At 48.0% G+C, this 17,669-nt stretch overlaps 1 protein-coding gene across 2 annotated transcripts; it reads right to left on the bottom strand.

The window, feature by feature from the left end:
- Positions 1 to 222: 222 nt before the first annotated feature.
- On the bottom strand, positions 223 to 17,603 carry KCTD21 (potassium channel tetramerization domain containing 21). Of its 2 annotated transcripts, none has more exons than XM_003935044.4 (2): positions 17,532 to 17,603; positions 223 to 3,531 (listed from the first exon to the last, which is right to left on the bottom strand). In XM_003935044.4, the coding sequence occupies exon 2, from the start codon at positions 3,500 to 3,502 to the stop codon at positions 2,720 to 2,722; it is 783 nt and encodes a 260-aa protein (XP_003935093.1). In that variant the 5' UTR covers positions 3,503 to 3,531; positions 17,532 to 17,603; the 3' UTR covers positions 223 to 2,719. The 2 variants fall into 2 exon arrangements, with proteins under 2 accessions (XP_003935093.1, XP_074256498.1); XM_074400397.1 differs by lacking the exon at positions 17,532 to 17,603 and adding an exon at positions 17,352 to 17,433.
- Positions 17,604 to 17,669: the final 66 nt, after the last annotated feature.

The raw sequence follows: 17,669 nt of genomic DNA, 5'->3' as shown, positions 1-17,669 counted from the left end.
AGCTTCTGTGTGCCAAGCCCAGCTTGGAATTTTCACAGACACCAACTCGTTTAAGTTGCATAACCCTGGGAGAAAGGAGTTGTTACCCGATGAGGAAACAAGTCAAGAGATGTTCAGTGACTTGTCCAAGGTTACAGAGCCTTGGAGCTCTGGATTCAAACCCGTCAGAGTGATTCGAGACTGGTGTTTTTCCCCATTATAAGCAGACACAAAGAATAACAATCCTTTATCATTTATGCTGTATTCTCAACTATATTATTTCAGTTGATCCTCACAACAGCCCTGTGAGGTAGGTAGGGTTATGTATTACTGTTATGCCCATTTCACAGACGAAGAAATGGAGGTGGCTCAGTGAGGTGAGTGACTTGCACAAAGTCACAGCATGTTAGTGGCTTCACTGCTTCTGTAACTTCTCTAAAGTCAAGCTGCTTGGATTAGGGAGCACCGAAAAGATGGAGTTTTATGGAAAAGGAAAAAGGGCAGTGGTTATCTGTAAGACTTCTTCCTCAAATTGTCTTGTGACAACAGCTTCTGCTACTTGGTCTAAACTGGGTTCTCCATTAGGGTCTTTCCCAAGTACTCTTGACCTGAGACATCTTTTTTTTTTTTTTTTTGAGAGGGAGTCTTGCTCTGTCACCCAGGATGGAGTACAATGGCACAATCTCAGCTCACCGCAACCTCTGCTATCTGGGTTCAAGAGATTCTCCTGCCTCAGCCTCCCAAATAGCTGGGGTTATAGGTGCCTCCCACCATGCCCAGCTAATTTTTGTATTTTTAGGAGAGATGGGGTTTTACCATGTTGCCCAGGCTGGTCTTGAACTCCTGACCTCAGGTGATCTTCCTGCCTCGGCTTTCCAGAGTGTTGGGATTACAGGCATGAGCCACTGTACCCGGCAGGAAAGCTGTCAGACTCCTGTGTCCCACTGTAGTGGGGAAAGGGCCTTTAGGGAGTTGGCTCTGCCCACAGCCCCGTGTACAAGCTCCCTACTCACAAGGCCTACCTATGGGAAGCCCCCTTCTGGGCCCACCTCCCATAGGGGCCTGTGTCACCAGGTTTCCTTGGCTTTGTCTGAGGACCCCTGCCCAGTGGGGGAAGACCCTGGGACTCTCAAGGCCAAACTCACATGACGTGCAGTTTGGAGGTACCGCATGGCTTATCACTGGGAAATAGTGCTTGGGTTGCTTGCCCTGGATGGCATCCCATGGAGACCCAGGGGTAGGACACAGGGCTGCAGGGCAAGGCCGCTTTCCTGAGGGCAGGGTCTTAGGGGTTGCACATTTACCCTAAGGGTACTGTTATGGTTCATACCACTCCTGGGCTCCCTGCTGCCCTCAGAGACCCTGTCTCTTTCCTCTGGATCTCTTTAGGGGCCGTGAATCTTTCTCTTCCAGCAGAAAATGGTCAAAAGACATGTGGAGCCATAGCTGGTGGGGTAGGTGGGTCAAGTGAGTCACAAATGAGCTGATGCTATAACAAAAGGGGACTGACTATCAGGGACAGAAAAGAGCTTTGATTCTGAAGACAGATCCCAGAGGAGAATCTGAATTCTGAAGAACGTTTTCAGAAATACATATGACCTCTCAAGGTGACTATTTTGAAAGCAAAGGTGTGTAACTGGGTGAGAGGGAAGGTGTGTACCCAAAATCCAGCAGGTGGCAGGACAGATTTTGGCTCAATAGAAGGAAGAACTTTCTAACAGCCAGCACTGTCCAACCACGGCAGAAGCTGCCTTGGGAGCAGTGGGTTTCCTGTCAGCAGAGGTGTGCAAGCAGGCCAAGGTGATCACTTGCAGGAGGGAGAGGCGCTCATCCTCAGATGTGCTGGGGTGTTCTGGGGGTGGGGGAGGACTAAGCAATCATTGAATTGTTTTCCAACCCTGAGAATCCATAATATATTTGTTTAACATGATCTGTTTCAATGATACCTCAAATTTTGGGGAAAACAATGGCGAAAGTGAGACAACAGGCTGGATCTGGAAGCACCTTTCATTACCCTGGCTCCAGATACTTGCACATCTTTGCAGAGACAGCAGACCTTTTCTGAAGTCAGGAATCCCTTGACTCGGCCCCATCAAGAGGGACATTCTTACCTTCTGAACCCTGCCTGGACACTCACTCTTCTAGACCCTGCCACAGCTCATCTCTGTCCCCCCCCGGAGGGAACACTAACAGGGCTCTGAGAATGCACAGCATTCCATGCCAGCCAAACACAGTCACCCCTGGGCAAACATCCACTATTATGGATGCACCCTAGGAAGTGAGAAGCAGGTGTGACAGGAACTGCTGGGGACTTTATTCCTGGTTAACTGGAGGCAGCCTCTTGTTCTTATCCCATCCTCTCCACCAGAGCCTTTTTACAGATGGATACATGCGGCACTGGATGGTGGTACAGAGATACGGAGCCCAGGAGAAAACTGCTGCTCCTTTGTCCCAGCTGGAAAGTCCTCCTGTGGCCTCCTTTAGTACACATCAGCTGACTCTTCACTTGTCATAATAAACTGCCCGTCTCCAGCTGAAAATGGCAAGAAAAAAGGTGGTTCTGTTCAGAGGACACTGGATTCCAAAAGGTGGACTTCATCATGGGGGGCATCAAGTCCTGCTACATAATTAATACAGATTAGTAAGTTCCCTGCCTCGCACCACTGGCAAGATGCCCTCTAAGACCTTGGTAGACATGAGCTTCTTGGGACTCCCGTTCTCCAATGTTGCTGGGGTCCTTTTACCTGTACCGTATTAATCGAATAATCTTATTGTTCATAAAATCCAGAGCATGTGGGTGAGAAGAATCGATGCAGAAGCCATCGCTCAGAGCGATTTTCAGTACTTCCTCCACGAAGACCTGGAAGCTGTTGATCTGCTTGTTGGCGGGCACCACCCAGAGCCTCTTGAGGTTCTGCTTGGTGTACTCCTCTTCCGGCAGGCCCTCCACATTGGCCACCCAGTCCAGAGTCAGGTGGTTGGGGTCCTGCAAGTGGCTGGTGATGGAGGAGAGATTGCCATTGGAACAGTAGAAGAGCTTAGAGCCAAGGAGCTTGAGGAAGAGGCAGGAGGTGCTGAAGATGTTGGCGTTGAAGACCTCCATGCTGGAGGAGGAGAGGCTGTAGATCTGGGGCGCCTCGCGCACAGTGAAGTGGACCGTCTGCACACGCTGGTTCAGCGTGATGTTGAGCATGGCGTTCTTCTCGGCCTTGGAGAGCTCCACCTCCTTCTCCTGCAGGGCCTCAATCAGGGGCTGCACCTGGTAGAAGTCGGCCTCCCTGCGGAGCAGGCCCATCTCTTGGAAGTCCTCAGGCAGGTCAAGGTGGGAGGTCCGCAGGAAGTTGAGGATATAGCGGAACACTTTACCGTCACGGTCAATGAAGCAATTGCCCTGGCTGTCCCTCTTGGTGGGCATCTTCCCGCTGAACATGGCGCCTAGCATGGAGTCGGGGAAGCTGGTCAGGGTCGCCAATGAGGTCGTATAGAGCTTCCCCCCGACGTTTAGCGTGATGGGGTCGGACATGGCAGGAGACTGGGGTGCTGGAAGTAGTCCTGGAGTGGGTGACAAGTGAGAAATGACTATAACCAAACCTTATCTGAGAACTCACAGTCCTTAACTCCTTATTGTACATCAAGCCTATGCCCTTGGGATCAAAATAAATTAATACCTGATGAATGGGTGATAATTGCCAACACTGTGCAAAGTACATTAGCTTCACTAGGGAGGGGGAAAGGAGAAAGGAAAAGGACAGGGAAGAGGAAAAGAAAGGACACCTAAAGCCTGGCTCTGCCCGCCCGAGATTTATTTTTTTATTTTATTTTTTTGGAGACAGTGTCTTGCTCTGTCACCCAAGCTGGAGTGCAGTGGTGCGATCTTGGCTCACTGTAACCTCCGCCTCCCAAGTTCAAGTGATTCCCCGGCCTCAGCCTCCTGAGCAGCTGGGACTACAGGCACGTGCCACCACACCTAGCTAATTTTTTGTATTTTTAGTAGAGATAGTGTGTTGGCTAATTTTTTGTATTTTTAGTAGAGATGGGGTTTCACCGTGTTAGCCAGGATGGTCTCAATCTCCTGACCTCCTGATCCATCTGCCTGGGCCTCCCAAAGTGCTGGGATTACAGATGTGAGCCACCGCACTCTGCCCCAAGATTCTATTTCAATTGGTCTGGAATACTGCCCTAGCACTGGTATTTTGAAAGAGCTCCCTTAGTGATTCTAAATGTTCAGTTAGAATAGAGAACCACTGATCTCAAGAAAGGAAAATGTGCCAGAACTGAAAGCTATGCTCTATGTGTTTATACATATATTTGCTTACATAATAGTTGTATCAGCAAGGCACAGTGGCTCACATCTGTAATCCTGGCACTTTGGGAGGCGGAGGCGGGTGAATCACCTGAGGTCAGGAGTTCGAGACCAGCCTGGCCAACATGGAGAAATCCTGTATCTACTAAAAATACAAAAATTAGTGGGGCATGGTGGTGGGTGCCTGTAATCCCAGGTATTCAGGAGGCTGAGGCAGGAGAATCATTTGAATTTGGGAGGCAGAGGTTGCAGTGAACTGAGACGGCGTCATTGCACTCCAGCCTGGGAAACAAGTGAAATTCTGTGTCAAAAAAAGAAAAAAAAAAAAAGTTGTATTATCTTTTGACATAGACAATGTCATCATCCATCCCTCTTGTGCAGATGAGGAAAACTGTGCCAGGATTCATTCCTCAAGATCAGAAAGGCAAAATGCCTTGCTAGGTAGGATTCAAACTCAGGTTCTTTTATGTGAAAGAAAAATGTGTAAATGTTTACTAGACAAAGATTGGTATGTTTGAAGTACTTAACAAACGGTCTGAGATTTATGACTCCAGGCTCAGTGCTCCTTCTGTACCAATGACGCTGCTGAATTTATTTTTCTCTCTCAAACATATGACAACGAACGGCCATGATTAGTGTCATTTCCATCTATCTTCAAAGCCCACAATGGATCACTCAGCTGTCCAGACTCCAAATGACATTCCTTTCTAGACTTTCACTTCATCATGCTGACCTGCCTTGCCATGAAGATGCTCTTGGCTCCTGGTGGCCTGTCCTTTGCTGTCGTGACACCCCAAACTTCTCTGAAACTGGCTGCAAGGTCAGTGCAAATGCAGGACTCTGTCCAGAGCACCCTCCTGAAGGTACCCTATTCACTCCTTAACAGAGCCCCTCTGATCTCCCAGCTGTCAGTATCTATAGCTGGCGAGTCTCCTTTACGAATGTTCTAGAAAACAGGATCTCTCAGCTCCAGCTTCCAACCCTGTATTTTCCCCTGAGCCAAGCTGTGGACTAGATTTAGCAATCCTTCCCTGACATGGTAGATAGGGGTGCCAAGAGGAACTGGCCCCAGTATTATCCCCAGAAGAGTCTGTGCTGGCAGAGGAGGAGAGAGAGAGTGAAGGCACAGTGACAGGACAGGGCGAAGATGGAGGAGGAGGTCAGGAGTGAATCTTGGCACATCAAAAACTATCTGGCTGGTAGACACAGTGGCTCATGCGTGTAATCCCAGCATTTCAGGAGGCCAACGTGGGCAGATCGGCTGAGCTCAGGAGTTTGAGATCAGGCTGGCCAACCCGGTGACTCAGTCTTGGCAACAACAACAAAAAAGACGGTGGCAAGCACCTGTATCCCAGCTACTCTGGAGGCTGAGGTGGGAGGATCGCTTGAGTCTGGGAGGTGGAGGCTGCAGTGACCCGTGATTATACCACAGTACTCCAGCCTGGGGGACAGAGTAACAGAGTAAGACCCAGTCTCAACACACACACACACACACCCATCCTGCCAGGCACACTAACTGTCCAGATGGAGAACAGAGGTCTGAGGAGACACCTCCCCAAAGTCACCCAGCATGGGCGGCAAGAACTCAACATGTCTGCCTCTTGAAGAGGCTGACTGCACCGACGCCTCCTTTCTCCAGAGCATGTGGCTATGCCAATGTGAGAGAGATTCAGCTGCCATCCTCGAGTCTCGGGGGGTGGGGGGGCATGTCCCTCATGATTCGTCACCTGTCTAACAGGGCACTTTGATATTGCAGAAAGGCATTCCCCATCTGGAGTGTCTGAGGAGAAATGAGCCTATGTGAAATGCAAAAATCGTCAGTAGAAGCCTAGAGCAGATGGGCTGCGAGACGGTGGGGAGGTCCCACAGAGGTGTGGGTGAGCCGCCGTTGGGGGCGTGGCTGCTGCCGTGGAGCTGGTTGCTAGGCAGCAACTGGGGAGGGTGCTGGCACTCAGGGCTAAATCTGGCCAATTCTCTCTCCAGAGGGCCAGACAGGAGCTGGACTCAGGAGTGGGTCCCCTTTACCCAGTCCAGAATCTTCCTTGTTGCCCTCTTTGTAGGACTCTAGTCTACTCCATCTCTTTTTTTTTTCGGGATAGAAATGTGCATGTTCTAGTTTCAGTCTGTTTCTTCTTGTAAACAAACAGATACCCCAGTTTCAACATTGGGTTTCAGGCCCAGGCTCTGTGAAGTGGCCCAACTCCATGGCAGGAACAGGAGCAGGGGACAGAGAGGCTGGACAGTTTCATGGGCCACAGACCCTTATCTCTTCCATGCATTAGTGCTGAAGTGCTCAGAGCATTCTGGGCGGGGGAGGTCAGGAGCCACAGGGCATTCCCTGGGAACCCTGGATAGGTGCTCAAACTCCTACTTCTTTGCTTGCAAAAGCAGCACGGCACCTGCTTTCCTGCATCCCCCCTGACGTCATGGCTCCCGGTCATTTGTCTGGGGAGAGCAGCAGTTACGCAGGCAGTCAAGGGCAGAGGCTGGCTAGCAGGCAGGTCTCCTGTCCCGAGTCCAGGGTGTGCTCTGGTGATCTCCCCCTACCTAATGAGTCACAGAGCTCAGTCCTCCAAGTCCCTATTCTCTAGTCACAGGGACCCAGTGTCCATCATCACAAATCCACAGTCCTGCTGCAAAGGGCACAATAACATGACACGAGGGGAGTCATCAGTCGGGGAGGTCTGCAGTCAGGCAGTGATGAACTAACGCCACTGAGCCTCAGCCCCGCTAAGTGTTCCCAGCTGCCTCCTGGCCACCTCCACCTGGATATTCTGTAGTCGAGGCAGGAGAACAGGGTCTGGAGACATGGAACTTAAGGTCAATTTGTGCTAACTTCCAAAAAGAGAAACTAACAAGGTCTGGGGGCAAAAAAATCTGAGGCCAATTCTGCTGACTTCCCAAAGCTGGATCAAAAGGAAAACCCTGGGTCTGTCGGCAGGGACCCTAAGGCCAATTAACACCAATTTCCTAAAGCTGAACCAAAAGGAAAAATCCAGTTGCCCCAGCTGGGTGACAAAGGATCAAATGCTCCTCTCCCTGCAACCCTCCCCTCCACCATGTCTCAGATGGAAAGGGAGGTGGCCTTGGATTGAGACCATCCCTTTACCTGCATAGTGGGTGCCCATTCACCTCAGCCTTTAATTAGCCATAGACTAAATCCTTCGTGTCCAGATAAGGGGTAGCCGATAAGAGCCTCAAATGGGGTGCTTAAAGGCCAGAGAACTTTGTAGGTGGGAGTGGGCCTTTGAGCTCTTGCTTTGGCCCACTCCCACCCTGCAGAGTGCTTTCTCATTTTAATTAATTCCTGTTTTCGCTGCTTCGTTCCAGTGTTTCATTCCTCTGACATGTTTTTTGTTTGTTGGCCAGGCTGGTCTTAGACTGACCTCAAGTGATCCGCCCACCTAGGCCTCCCAAAGTGCGGGAATTACCGCACCCAGTCCCTCTGCTACTTTGTTCAAAACGCCAAGGACCTGGATAACTTGCAGTCTGGACCCTCCACCAGTAACACAGGTACCAGAAACCTAATCTGTGACTTCCTCTGTCCCTAACTCTGCTATGAACTCTTCTCAGCCACCCAACTGCCTGAGAAAGGCAGCCACGACTCTTCAGCCCTACAGTTTGTCTTGACTCTATCTCCTTGAACCCATCCCTATAGCTACTCCCAGAGCTCAGGCCTCATCCCTGTCCCCTGCACCCCTAGATTCTCACTCAGCTCCCTACCATCTGTTCACCTGCCTTTCTGGTCTGCAGACCTTCTCTTCTCATGTCTACCCTTGCCCTCCATGCACTCCAGATGCCACTGAGTCAGTCTCCTTCACACTGTCACCTGCCTTTGGGGTCCCCAGACCACCCTTGTCTACCTTCTCTATCATCTCTGCTGTCTACCTTTCAGGCCCAGCCTATGAGACATCAGCTCTGTGTGGCTGTCCCCAGATCTCCACTAGGTTAACAGCTCTCCTCTCAGGGCTTTCTGCTGCCTTGCACAACCCTCTCTGGCAGGATTCACCACTTCATCTGCAGTGATCGGCTTTGCACATGGTCCTCTTCCCTGGCTCTATCAAAGTGTAGATCAGTGGACATCCATATGGGGGAAAAAGAACTGTGGTTCATCTCTTATGCCATATATGAAAAATAAACTCAAAACAGATCATAGACCTAAACGTAAAATCTAAAACTAAAAAACTTCTAGGAGAAAATCTTTGCAACTTTGGATTAGGCAAAGATTTCTTGGATAGGATCCAAAAGGGACAACCCATTTAAAAAAAAAATCAATAAACTAGACTTCATCCAAATAAAAAACTTTTGCTCTTCAAAAGACACTGTTAAGAAAAATGACAGAATAAGACAGAGATGGAGAAAACATTTGCAAAACACCTATGTGATAAAGGATTGTTAACCAGAATATATAAAGAACCCTCAAAACTCAGTAAGAAAATAACCCAATTAAAAAACAGACAAAGCCGGGCGCGGTGGCTCAAGCCTGTAATCCCAGCACTTTGGGAGGCCGAGGCGGGTGGATCACGAGGTCGAGAGATCGAGACCATCCTGGTCAACATGGTGAAACCCCATCTCTACTAAAAATACAAAAAACTAGCTGGGCGTGGTGGCGCGTGCCTGTAATCCCAGCTACTCAGGAGGCTGAGGCAGGAGAATTGCCTGAGCCCAGGAGGCGGAGGTTGCGGTGAGCCGAGATCGCGCCATTGCACTCCAGCCTGGGTAACAAGAGCGAAACTCCATCTCAAAAAAAAAGAAAGAAAAAAAAAAAAAAAAAACAGACAAAATTGGGTGCAGTGGCTTACGCCTATAATCCCAGCACTTTGGGAGGCTGAGGCGGGTAGATCACTTGAGGCCAGGAGTTCAAGCCCAGCCTGGCTGACACGGCGAAACCCTCTCTCTACTTAAAAAAACAAAAACAAAACAACCAGACAAAAGATCTAACAAATATTCCACCAAAGAAGATACATAGACAACTGACAATCACATGAAAAGATGGTCAATATCATTCGTCATTAGGGTATGAAAACTGAAACCACAATTACATGCTGCTATATACTTATTACAGTGGCCCATATAAAAAAATCTGACAATGCCAAATGAAGGTGGGTACACAGAACAAAGGAAACCTCATACACCGCCGGCAAATGGTAACTACTGCTGAAAAAGTTTGGCATATGGTATGGTTTGGCTTTGTGTCCCCACCCAAATCTCACCTTGAATTGTAACAATCCCCATGTGTCAAGGGCAGGACCAGGTAGAGACGACTGAATCACTGGGGCAGTTTCCCTCATGCTGTTCTTGTGATAGTGAGTGAGCTCTCACCAGACCTGATGGTTTTATAAGGGGTTTCCCCTTTCGCTTGGCACTTCTCCTTGCTACCACCATGTGAAAAAGGACCTATTTGCTTCCCCTTCCACCATGATTTTAAGTTTCCTAAGGCCTCCCCAGTCCTGTGGAACTGTGAGTCAATTAATCCTCTTCTTTATAAATTATCCAGTCTCGGGTATGTCGTTATTAGCAGCCTTAGAATGGACTAATACAGCATATAATTATCACGTGACCTAATGATCTTACACCTAGATATTTATCCCAGAGAAGTGGAGACATATGTCCATATAAAAACTTATGTCAACATTTATGGCAGCTTATTTGTAATTTCCCAAACCCAGAAACAACTAAAATGTAAACAGATAAACAAATTTTAGTATAGCCGCACAATAGGATAGACTTAGCAATACACAGGAATTAACTACTAAAATACATGATCACCTATAAGAATTTCAAAAGCATTACGTCAAGTGAAAGAAGCCAGCTTCAGAAGTTTACATGGTGCATGATTCTATTTGTATAACATTCTGGCAAAGGCAAAACTGTAAAGACACAAATCAGATAACTGAATTCCTAGGGCTGGGTTGGGGAGACAAGACTGGCTACAAAGAAACACAAGACATATTTTGTAGTGATCAGAATATTCTATTAGGTTGGCAAAAAAGTAATATGGTGTGGTGGTGGTCAAATGTGTATATAAAGACTGTCAAATTCATGTAACTGTACACTTCTAAAACGGTGAATTTTGGCCAGCTGTGGTGGTTCATTCCTATAATCCCAGTACTTTGAGAGGCTGAGGCAGGAGGTTAACTTGAGCCCAGGAGTTCAAGACCAGCTTGGCAAACATAGTGAAAACCCTGTCTCGATTAAAAAAAAAAAAAAAAAGGGTGGGGGGGCGGGCGCGGTGGCTCACGCCTGTAATCCCAGCACTTTGGGAGGCCAAGGCGGGTGGATCACAAGGTCAAGAGATCAAGACCATCCTGGTCAACATGGTGAAACCCCGTCCCTGCTAAAAATACAAAAAATTAGCTGGGCATGGTGGGACACGCCTGTAGTCCCAGCTACTAGGGAGGCTGAGGCAGGAGAATTGCTCGAACCCAGGAGGCGGAGGTTGCGGTGAGCCGAGATTGCACCATTGCACTCCAGCCTGGGTAACAAGAGCGAAACTCTGTCTCAAAAAAAAAAAAAAAAAAAAAAGTAAATTTTACCATATGTAAATTTTACCTCCATAAACAGGAAAAAAAAAAAAAAAATGAAGGTTGTGACCTGTTAGCAAGTCATGACATCAACACAGTTAAGTGGGTTGTGACCAATTATATGTATTGTTGTGAAACTTCTGTTTTAGTTGTGTATAAATAAACTATATCATGGTATCTTCATACTGTGGGTGACAAAACAATCTTTTTTGAAAACCACTGCCTGGTTTGTTAGTTGAGAGCAACTGCATGTCTCATGCCTGCATAGTCACTGCCTGGCACACAGTAGGGTACTTGTGGCACTAGGGGGAGGGGCTGTGTGATACTGTGATATAATAAGCAATATACATTTTAGTCTTTGTCCCCAGCTGTTGGCCAGGCTTCTAAAAACTTTGTAATTTCCTAAGTGATAATAGCTATAGGAACTTCTTCCATTTTAATAATTGGTTTTGTCCCAGGAGGTGGAGGTTGCGGTGAGCCAAGATCGTGGCACTGCACTCCGGCTTGGGTGACGGAGCCAGACCTTATCTCAATAAAACCCAAAATAAAAATATTTAATTAGAGTTGTTATGCTGTCCTAATCCAAATCCCAATGGCAATTTTCAAAAAAGATTTTAAAAATTAAAGATTTAATCTGGAAGCTCTGATAACTGATAAAACTAAAAGAATATTTGGTTAAGACATCTTAGTGTAATGTGTTACACCAGATTATAAAGCAATGACATTTCACCCTGGTTTTAAAACAATGAGAAGGGATTTGGTAATAAATGTGTTGAAGAGTCACAATTAGCAATGTTTAAAAATAAACATATTGATAAATACGTTGATTCTTACAACTCTGGGACCCAGGCAGGACAGATCACATTGTCTTTATTTCAAAGACAACCTAAAGCAGACCCAAAGAGGGTGAATCCCTTGCCCAGGGCTTCATGTGCATTCTTTTTTTTTTTTTTTTTTTTGAGACGGAGTTTCGCTCTTGTTACCCAGGCTGGAGTGCAATGGCGTGATCTCGGCTCACCGCAACCTCCGCCTCCTGGGTTCAGGCAATTCTCCTGCTTCAGCCTCCTGAGTAGCTTGGATTACAGGCATGTGCCACCATGCCCATCATGTGCATTCTTGACCTCAGAGTCCTGGCCTCTGGAAAGTCCTGGTTTGGACAGCCATCAGACAACCAGTCCTCTAGAGGTCTTCAGCAGGAAGCTGAACCCAGCCACAGAGGTCCTAGCTAACAGCCTGTATACTCATGGCGACCTGGAGTAGGCAAAGGCTCTTTTCTGCACAGTTTTCTTTCTCCTACATTACTGTCCACTTCCGTAATGAGCATTACTTTCATAGTGAAACGACTTACCATGGAATCCTATCAGTTGGGACCAGCTGTTGTAACAATAAACACACTGAGTAATGAACATTATCCATCTATCATCTATCTGTCAATCACTCATCCATCATATCCTAGCTGTGCTCACTCATCCATCATTTCCTAGCTGTGCTCAGCTGTGCTCAGTAGAAATGACCCCCAGTAGCAATAAACACACTTACCCCTGGATCTTTGTTTCTGAATGTCATCATTTCCTCTAAAACAAAACAAAACCAGGGCTTTCTGGAGAAACTGATGATTCCAGGACTTTTACAGGAAAAGTTCACAGTGACTCCATATAGCACAATGAATTAAAAAACAAAAAACAAGTGTCCAGGCTGGACACAGTGGCTCACGCCTATGATCCCAGCACTTTGGGAGGCTAAGGCAGGTGGATCACCTGAGGTCAGGAGTTTATGACCAACCTGGCCAAACCCCATTTCTACTAAAAATACAAAAAATAGCTGGGCATGGTGGGGTGCACCTCTTATCCCAGCTACTTGGGAGGCTGAGGCAGGAGACTCGCTTGAACCCAGCAGGTGGAGGTTGCAGTGAGCCAAGACTGCACCACTGCACTCCAGCCTGGGCAACAGAGTGAGACTTCATCTCGAAAAAACAAAACAGGCCGGGTGCAGTGGCTCACGCCTGTAATCCCAGCACTTTGGGAGGCCGAGGCGGGTGGATCAGGAGGTCAAGAGATCGAGACCATCCTGGTCAACATGGTGAAACCCCGTCTCTACTAAAAATACAAAAAAATTAGCTGGGCATGGTGGCACGTGCCTGTAATCCCAGCTACTCAGGAGGCTGAGGCAGGAGAATTGCCTGAGCCCAGGAGGCGGAGGTTGCAGTGAGCCGAGACCGCGCCATTGCACTCCAGCCTGGGTAACAAGAGCGAAACTCCGTCTCAAAATAAATAAATAAATAAATAAATAAATAAAAGAAAAAACAAAACAAAAAACCCCCAAGAATCCATAATGCTATTCCCGAAAGAAAAAAAGAAGGGGAAAAGAATGGAGTGAGAAAGATAGAGACAGGAAAAATTTATTCTATTAAAAAAATACTTTTTCTATAAAAAAAAGTTAACAAATATAGAAGGAACGGCAGAATTAGAAAATTACCAACTTGCAGCCCTCAGTGTTGCAATTCAGGCAGGGATCATCCATGGATGTGGTGTGGAAGGTTATCAGGAGCACATAATTATAACAGACTCAGAGAATCACTTTATAGATTACCTATTAGTTGTAAGAAGGAAAAATTTACCTTTATGATACAGAGATCAGGTTGCCATGACCTTAACTAATCATCAAATTTAGCATTCATGGATCGTAAGACCCTGACATCATATCCTCCTGACATCATATCCTCCTGACATGATGCAGTAAGTACACATATTGCCAAAAACTTGAATCTAACCCAAATCTAATCATTGATAAACCAGTCAAACACATTTAAATAGGTGGAGGAACTCTATAAGATGGAGTCACACTCTACTGCCCAGGCTGGAGTGCCATGGCACAATTTTGGCTCACTGCAACCTCCAGCTCCTGTGTTCAAGCAATTCTTCTGCCTCAGCCTCCTGAGTAACTAGGAGTATACGCACGTGCCACGTCACCCAGCTAAATTTTTGTATTTTTAGTAGAGATGAGTTTCATTATGTTGGCCAGGGTGGTCTTGAACTCCTGACCTCAAGTGATCCATCCACCTCAGCCTCCCAAAATGCTGGGATTATAGGTGTGAGCCACCATGCCTGGCCAAGGGGCTTTATTTAAATGAGTTGATTAAAGCAATATAATAAAATGCGTGATGTACACCTTGACTGGCTCTGATTTTAAAAACCAGAAACTATATAAGGTATTTTGGGGCAATTAGAATTTTTTTTTTCTTTTTTGAGACAGGGTCTCACTCTGTCACCCAGGCTGGGGTGCAGTGGTGTGATCACGGTTCACTGCAGCCTTGACATCCCCAGTAGCTGGGACTACAGGTGCATGCCACCACACCCTGCTAATTTCTGTGTTTTTTGCAGAGATGGGGTTTCACCATGTTGCCCAGGCTTGCTTTGAACTCCTGGGTTCAAGCGATCTATCCGCCTTGGCCTCCCAAAATGCTGGGGTTATAGGCGTAACCCACTGCACCCAGCAGAAAATTTTTAATAACTATTACATTGGGTGATACTGACTTATTAGGTATAATAATGGTATTATGGTCATGAAGTAGAATGTCCTTATTAGGAGATACATGCTGAGGAATTTAGGGATCAAACGTCAACATGTCGGTAACTTAATTTGGCCAAAAAAAAGTGTGTGTTTGTGTAAAAGCACAATTGGCAAATTGTGAATTGGTATATCTAGGTTAAGGGTTGTACTTTAAGCTTTTATGTAAGCTTGAAAATTTTTTAAAATATTGTATTTTAAAAGAAGGGGGAAGAATACTTCATTCACGGGGCAATAGATGTAAAGTTACATTCATAGTGCCATACTCCAATAAATAACCAGACTTATTAAGTTACAGATTTGCTGCTCCTACTTAGAAGTGTGAAAAGCTCGTAATTTTCCTTCCCAAGTGTTGCTGAATTTTGAAAGGTGAGGATGTCAACCAGGGCCAAGCTAAAAAGGCCCAGATGTGGTTGAGGAGTTAGAATCTAAGCCTGGTGGGCAGTCTGGATAGATCCCCCACCCTCAGAAACCACACCACTAGGCCTGCCTATCTTCTGTGCTGTGATTCTGCCTGGGAGAAGATGGCTGTTCAGGCCTCATTTTTCCTGCCTCCTCATGAACCCAGAATCTCTGTACCCTGGCAGGAAAGAAACTCCTGTCATGGCTCACTGTGAATGCTGACAAACAGAGGCCACTCCTGGGCCTTAGAAATGTCAAGGATGGGCAGAAAAAACTGGAGAGAGGCCAGGTGCCGTGGCTCACACCTGTAATCCCAGCACTTGGAAGTCCGAGGCAGGAGGATCGCTTGAGTTCAGGAGTTTGAGACCACCCTAGACAACATAATGAGACCTCGTTTCTACAGAGAATGAAAAAAAAAAAAAAAAAGCTGGGCATGGTAACATGTGCCTATAGTCCCAGCTGCTCATCGGGCTGAGGTAGGAGAATCGCTTGAGCTTGGGAGGTCAGGCTGCAGTGAGCCAAGATCACGCCACTGCACTCCAGCCTGGGCAACAGAGCAAGACCCTGTCTCAAAAGAAAAAAAAGGAAAGGAACTGGAGAGGCTGTGCAGGGTAGGGGGCGGACCATGCAAGGTGTTCGGCATTACCTGGGCTTGTATCTGAATCACCCTCTGCCACTTACTAGCTGTACAGCCTGAGGCACATTCCTGGGCAGATGACGATGATCACAACAATAACAAACACTACAATAGTAATAATAATGGCTAACATTTATTGAGCAGTTGCTACCGTGCTAGACACTTTATGCATGTTAATCTCTTTCAATCTCACAGATGAAGTAGATACTATGATATCCCTAATTTACAGACCAACCATACCGGGTCCTCTTCAACCTCTGCAATTTGGTATCTGCCATCCCCTCTGCCTGGACCTCGAAGGCAAGTCCCATGCATCTGCCAGGCCCCTCGGCTGGAATTCATTCCCTCTCCTCTGCACCTCTGGAGAATTTTATTCTAACCCCTTACCACAGCCAACTTTACTTAAGTAAATGGGTGCCTGGCTCCCCTGCTGGGGCTGGGAGTGACCCTTTCTGCATCCACAGAAGCAGGGAGAATAGGGGAAGAGGAAGAAATTTCTTTCCTGTTTAGTCAGATCCATTTTCCCCAGCTGGATTTTTTAAACTTTCTAATTTTGAAATGCTCTCGAATTTTCAATCTGGAATCTAAAGGCACGTGACAAGGCCCAGGTGATTACTTGCAAGTAAATGCAGTGGAAACTGCATAAGGGAATGGACAGCATGTGGCTGGGTAAATTTCATGAAAGACAAAGCTCAGAGTGAGTAGCGTGTCTTCCAGTAAGCGGGAGACTTCCCTACCTTACTCAGTCCACCGGGGAAAGGACTCTTTGCCTTGAAACCCGCAGGACTACTACCCTTCACCTTCCTTTCTTGACCACCCCACATCAAAGAGCTGTATCTATAATTCTGTCTTGCTCAATCCGTCTAAGAAGCCCACAGGCTGCTCCATTACCATCACAACCCACAGGAAGAGAGAAAAAGTGCTTCCTAGACCCACCTGACACATAGGGACCCCAGAATGAACTGCGCAAAAGGCAGGAGAGGGAAGGAGAGGAGAGGTAGGCTGGAAGAAGGACGCCGTGGGATCTGGCACGGCAAGGTATTCTTTCAGCTGGTGTAGACCCCTAACAATCGCCACCATCCCCAAACTCTTCCAGAATCTTCCTTTGCCTTCTCAGCTCATTCTTACGCTTCACCTTGTGCTTTTCCTCAGGCACAAGCACCCCATTTCAACAGCTCTCTTCTTACCGTCTTCCTGCTCCTCCCAACAGTAATTTATAAACACTGCTTTCAAATCCATCTCATTTCATCCTCACAGTAGCACAGGAGGGCTGCCTTACAGACCGGCATTCGGAAGGGTTGGGGGGAACTGGTCCTGCCAGACAATTTGCGAAGGTCAGGGCATCAAAACTTTTGTTTCTTTCTTGCCCCCAACTCCAAGCTAAACCTCTGCCTCCCCAAGTGCAGGGAAAAAAGCAAGGTCTTTGAAGCAAGGAGTCCTGAGTGGTTTGGGGCAAGTCTCTTCGCTTTTCTGAACCTCACATTCCTCACCTGTCAACGGCTATGGTGACGCCTCTGCTTTCCAGGGCGTGAGAGGTGAATGAGATCACGGTGTGCCGCACGGGCTAGGGGCTGGGCCCTTTATTTCCAGGCACAGTTAAGGGAGGTGTTTTGTGCATCACAGGCTCCTGCCCACGCCGCCACAGCGCGGCCGGCCCAGGGCTCTCCAGAGCGGGGCGAGGTCCCTGTCATCTGTCTCCGCCCCTCCTTCCCCAATCCCACCCTGGCGGGCCTCATCGGCTTTTTCCGCACCCACTCCCCAGCCCTAGAGCCCCCTCTCCGCCCTGGCAAATGCCCCACCCCCACCTTGAGACCCCCGCCCCTCCTTGCCCCACCCACAGTCCCGACCCTCATTATACGGGCTTTTCCATCCATCACCTTGCGCCCTGACTCCTCCCACCAGCCCCGCCCCTCTCAGAGCTCTGCCCTCTCTGGCTCACCTAGCTCCGAAACGCGCCTCCCCTCCTCCGCAGCCACAGGCGCTGCCATCCCCATTTCACAGATGAGAATGGCGAGGCTGGGATAGATTAGCCTTATGGTAAGACAGGTGCTCAATGGGCCCACGTCCCCTCGCTGGCAGTCCCGGCGCCCCCGCCCGCCCCCGTCCGCACCGCACCCACCTCCTGCCCTCGCTCTGCAACCTCCCCTCCGCGGGCGGCCAGCGCAGCTTTGCAAAAGGGGCGGAGGGGCGGAGCCCAGCCCAGGGGCGTGGCGGGCCGGGGTCCGCGCGCTGCCCTCCGGGACTGGTAGTTCTCTCT

The sequence above is a fragment of the Saimiri boliviensis genome, chromosome 6 (assembly GCF_048565385.1).
Source record: "Saimiri boliviensis isolate mSaiBol1 chromosome 6, mSaiBol1.pri, whole genome shotgun sequence".
NCBI classification, from domain to species: domain Eukaryota; kingdom Metazoa; phylum Chordata; class Mammalia; order Primates; family Cebidae; genus Saimiri; species Saimiri boliviensis.
The sequence above is the reverse complement of the archived record's forward strand: the minus strand, read 5'-3'. Positions and strand labels throughout refer to the sequence as shown.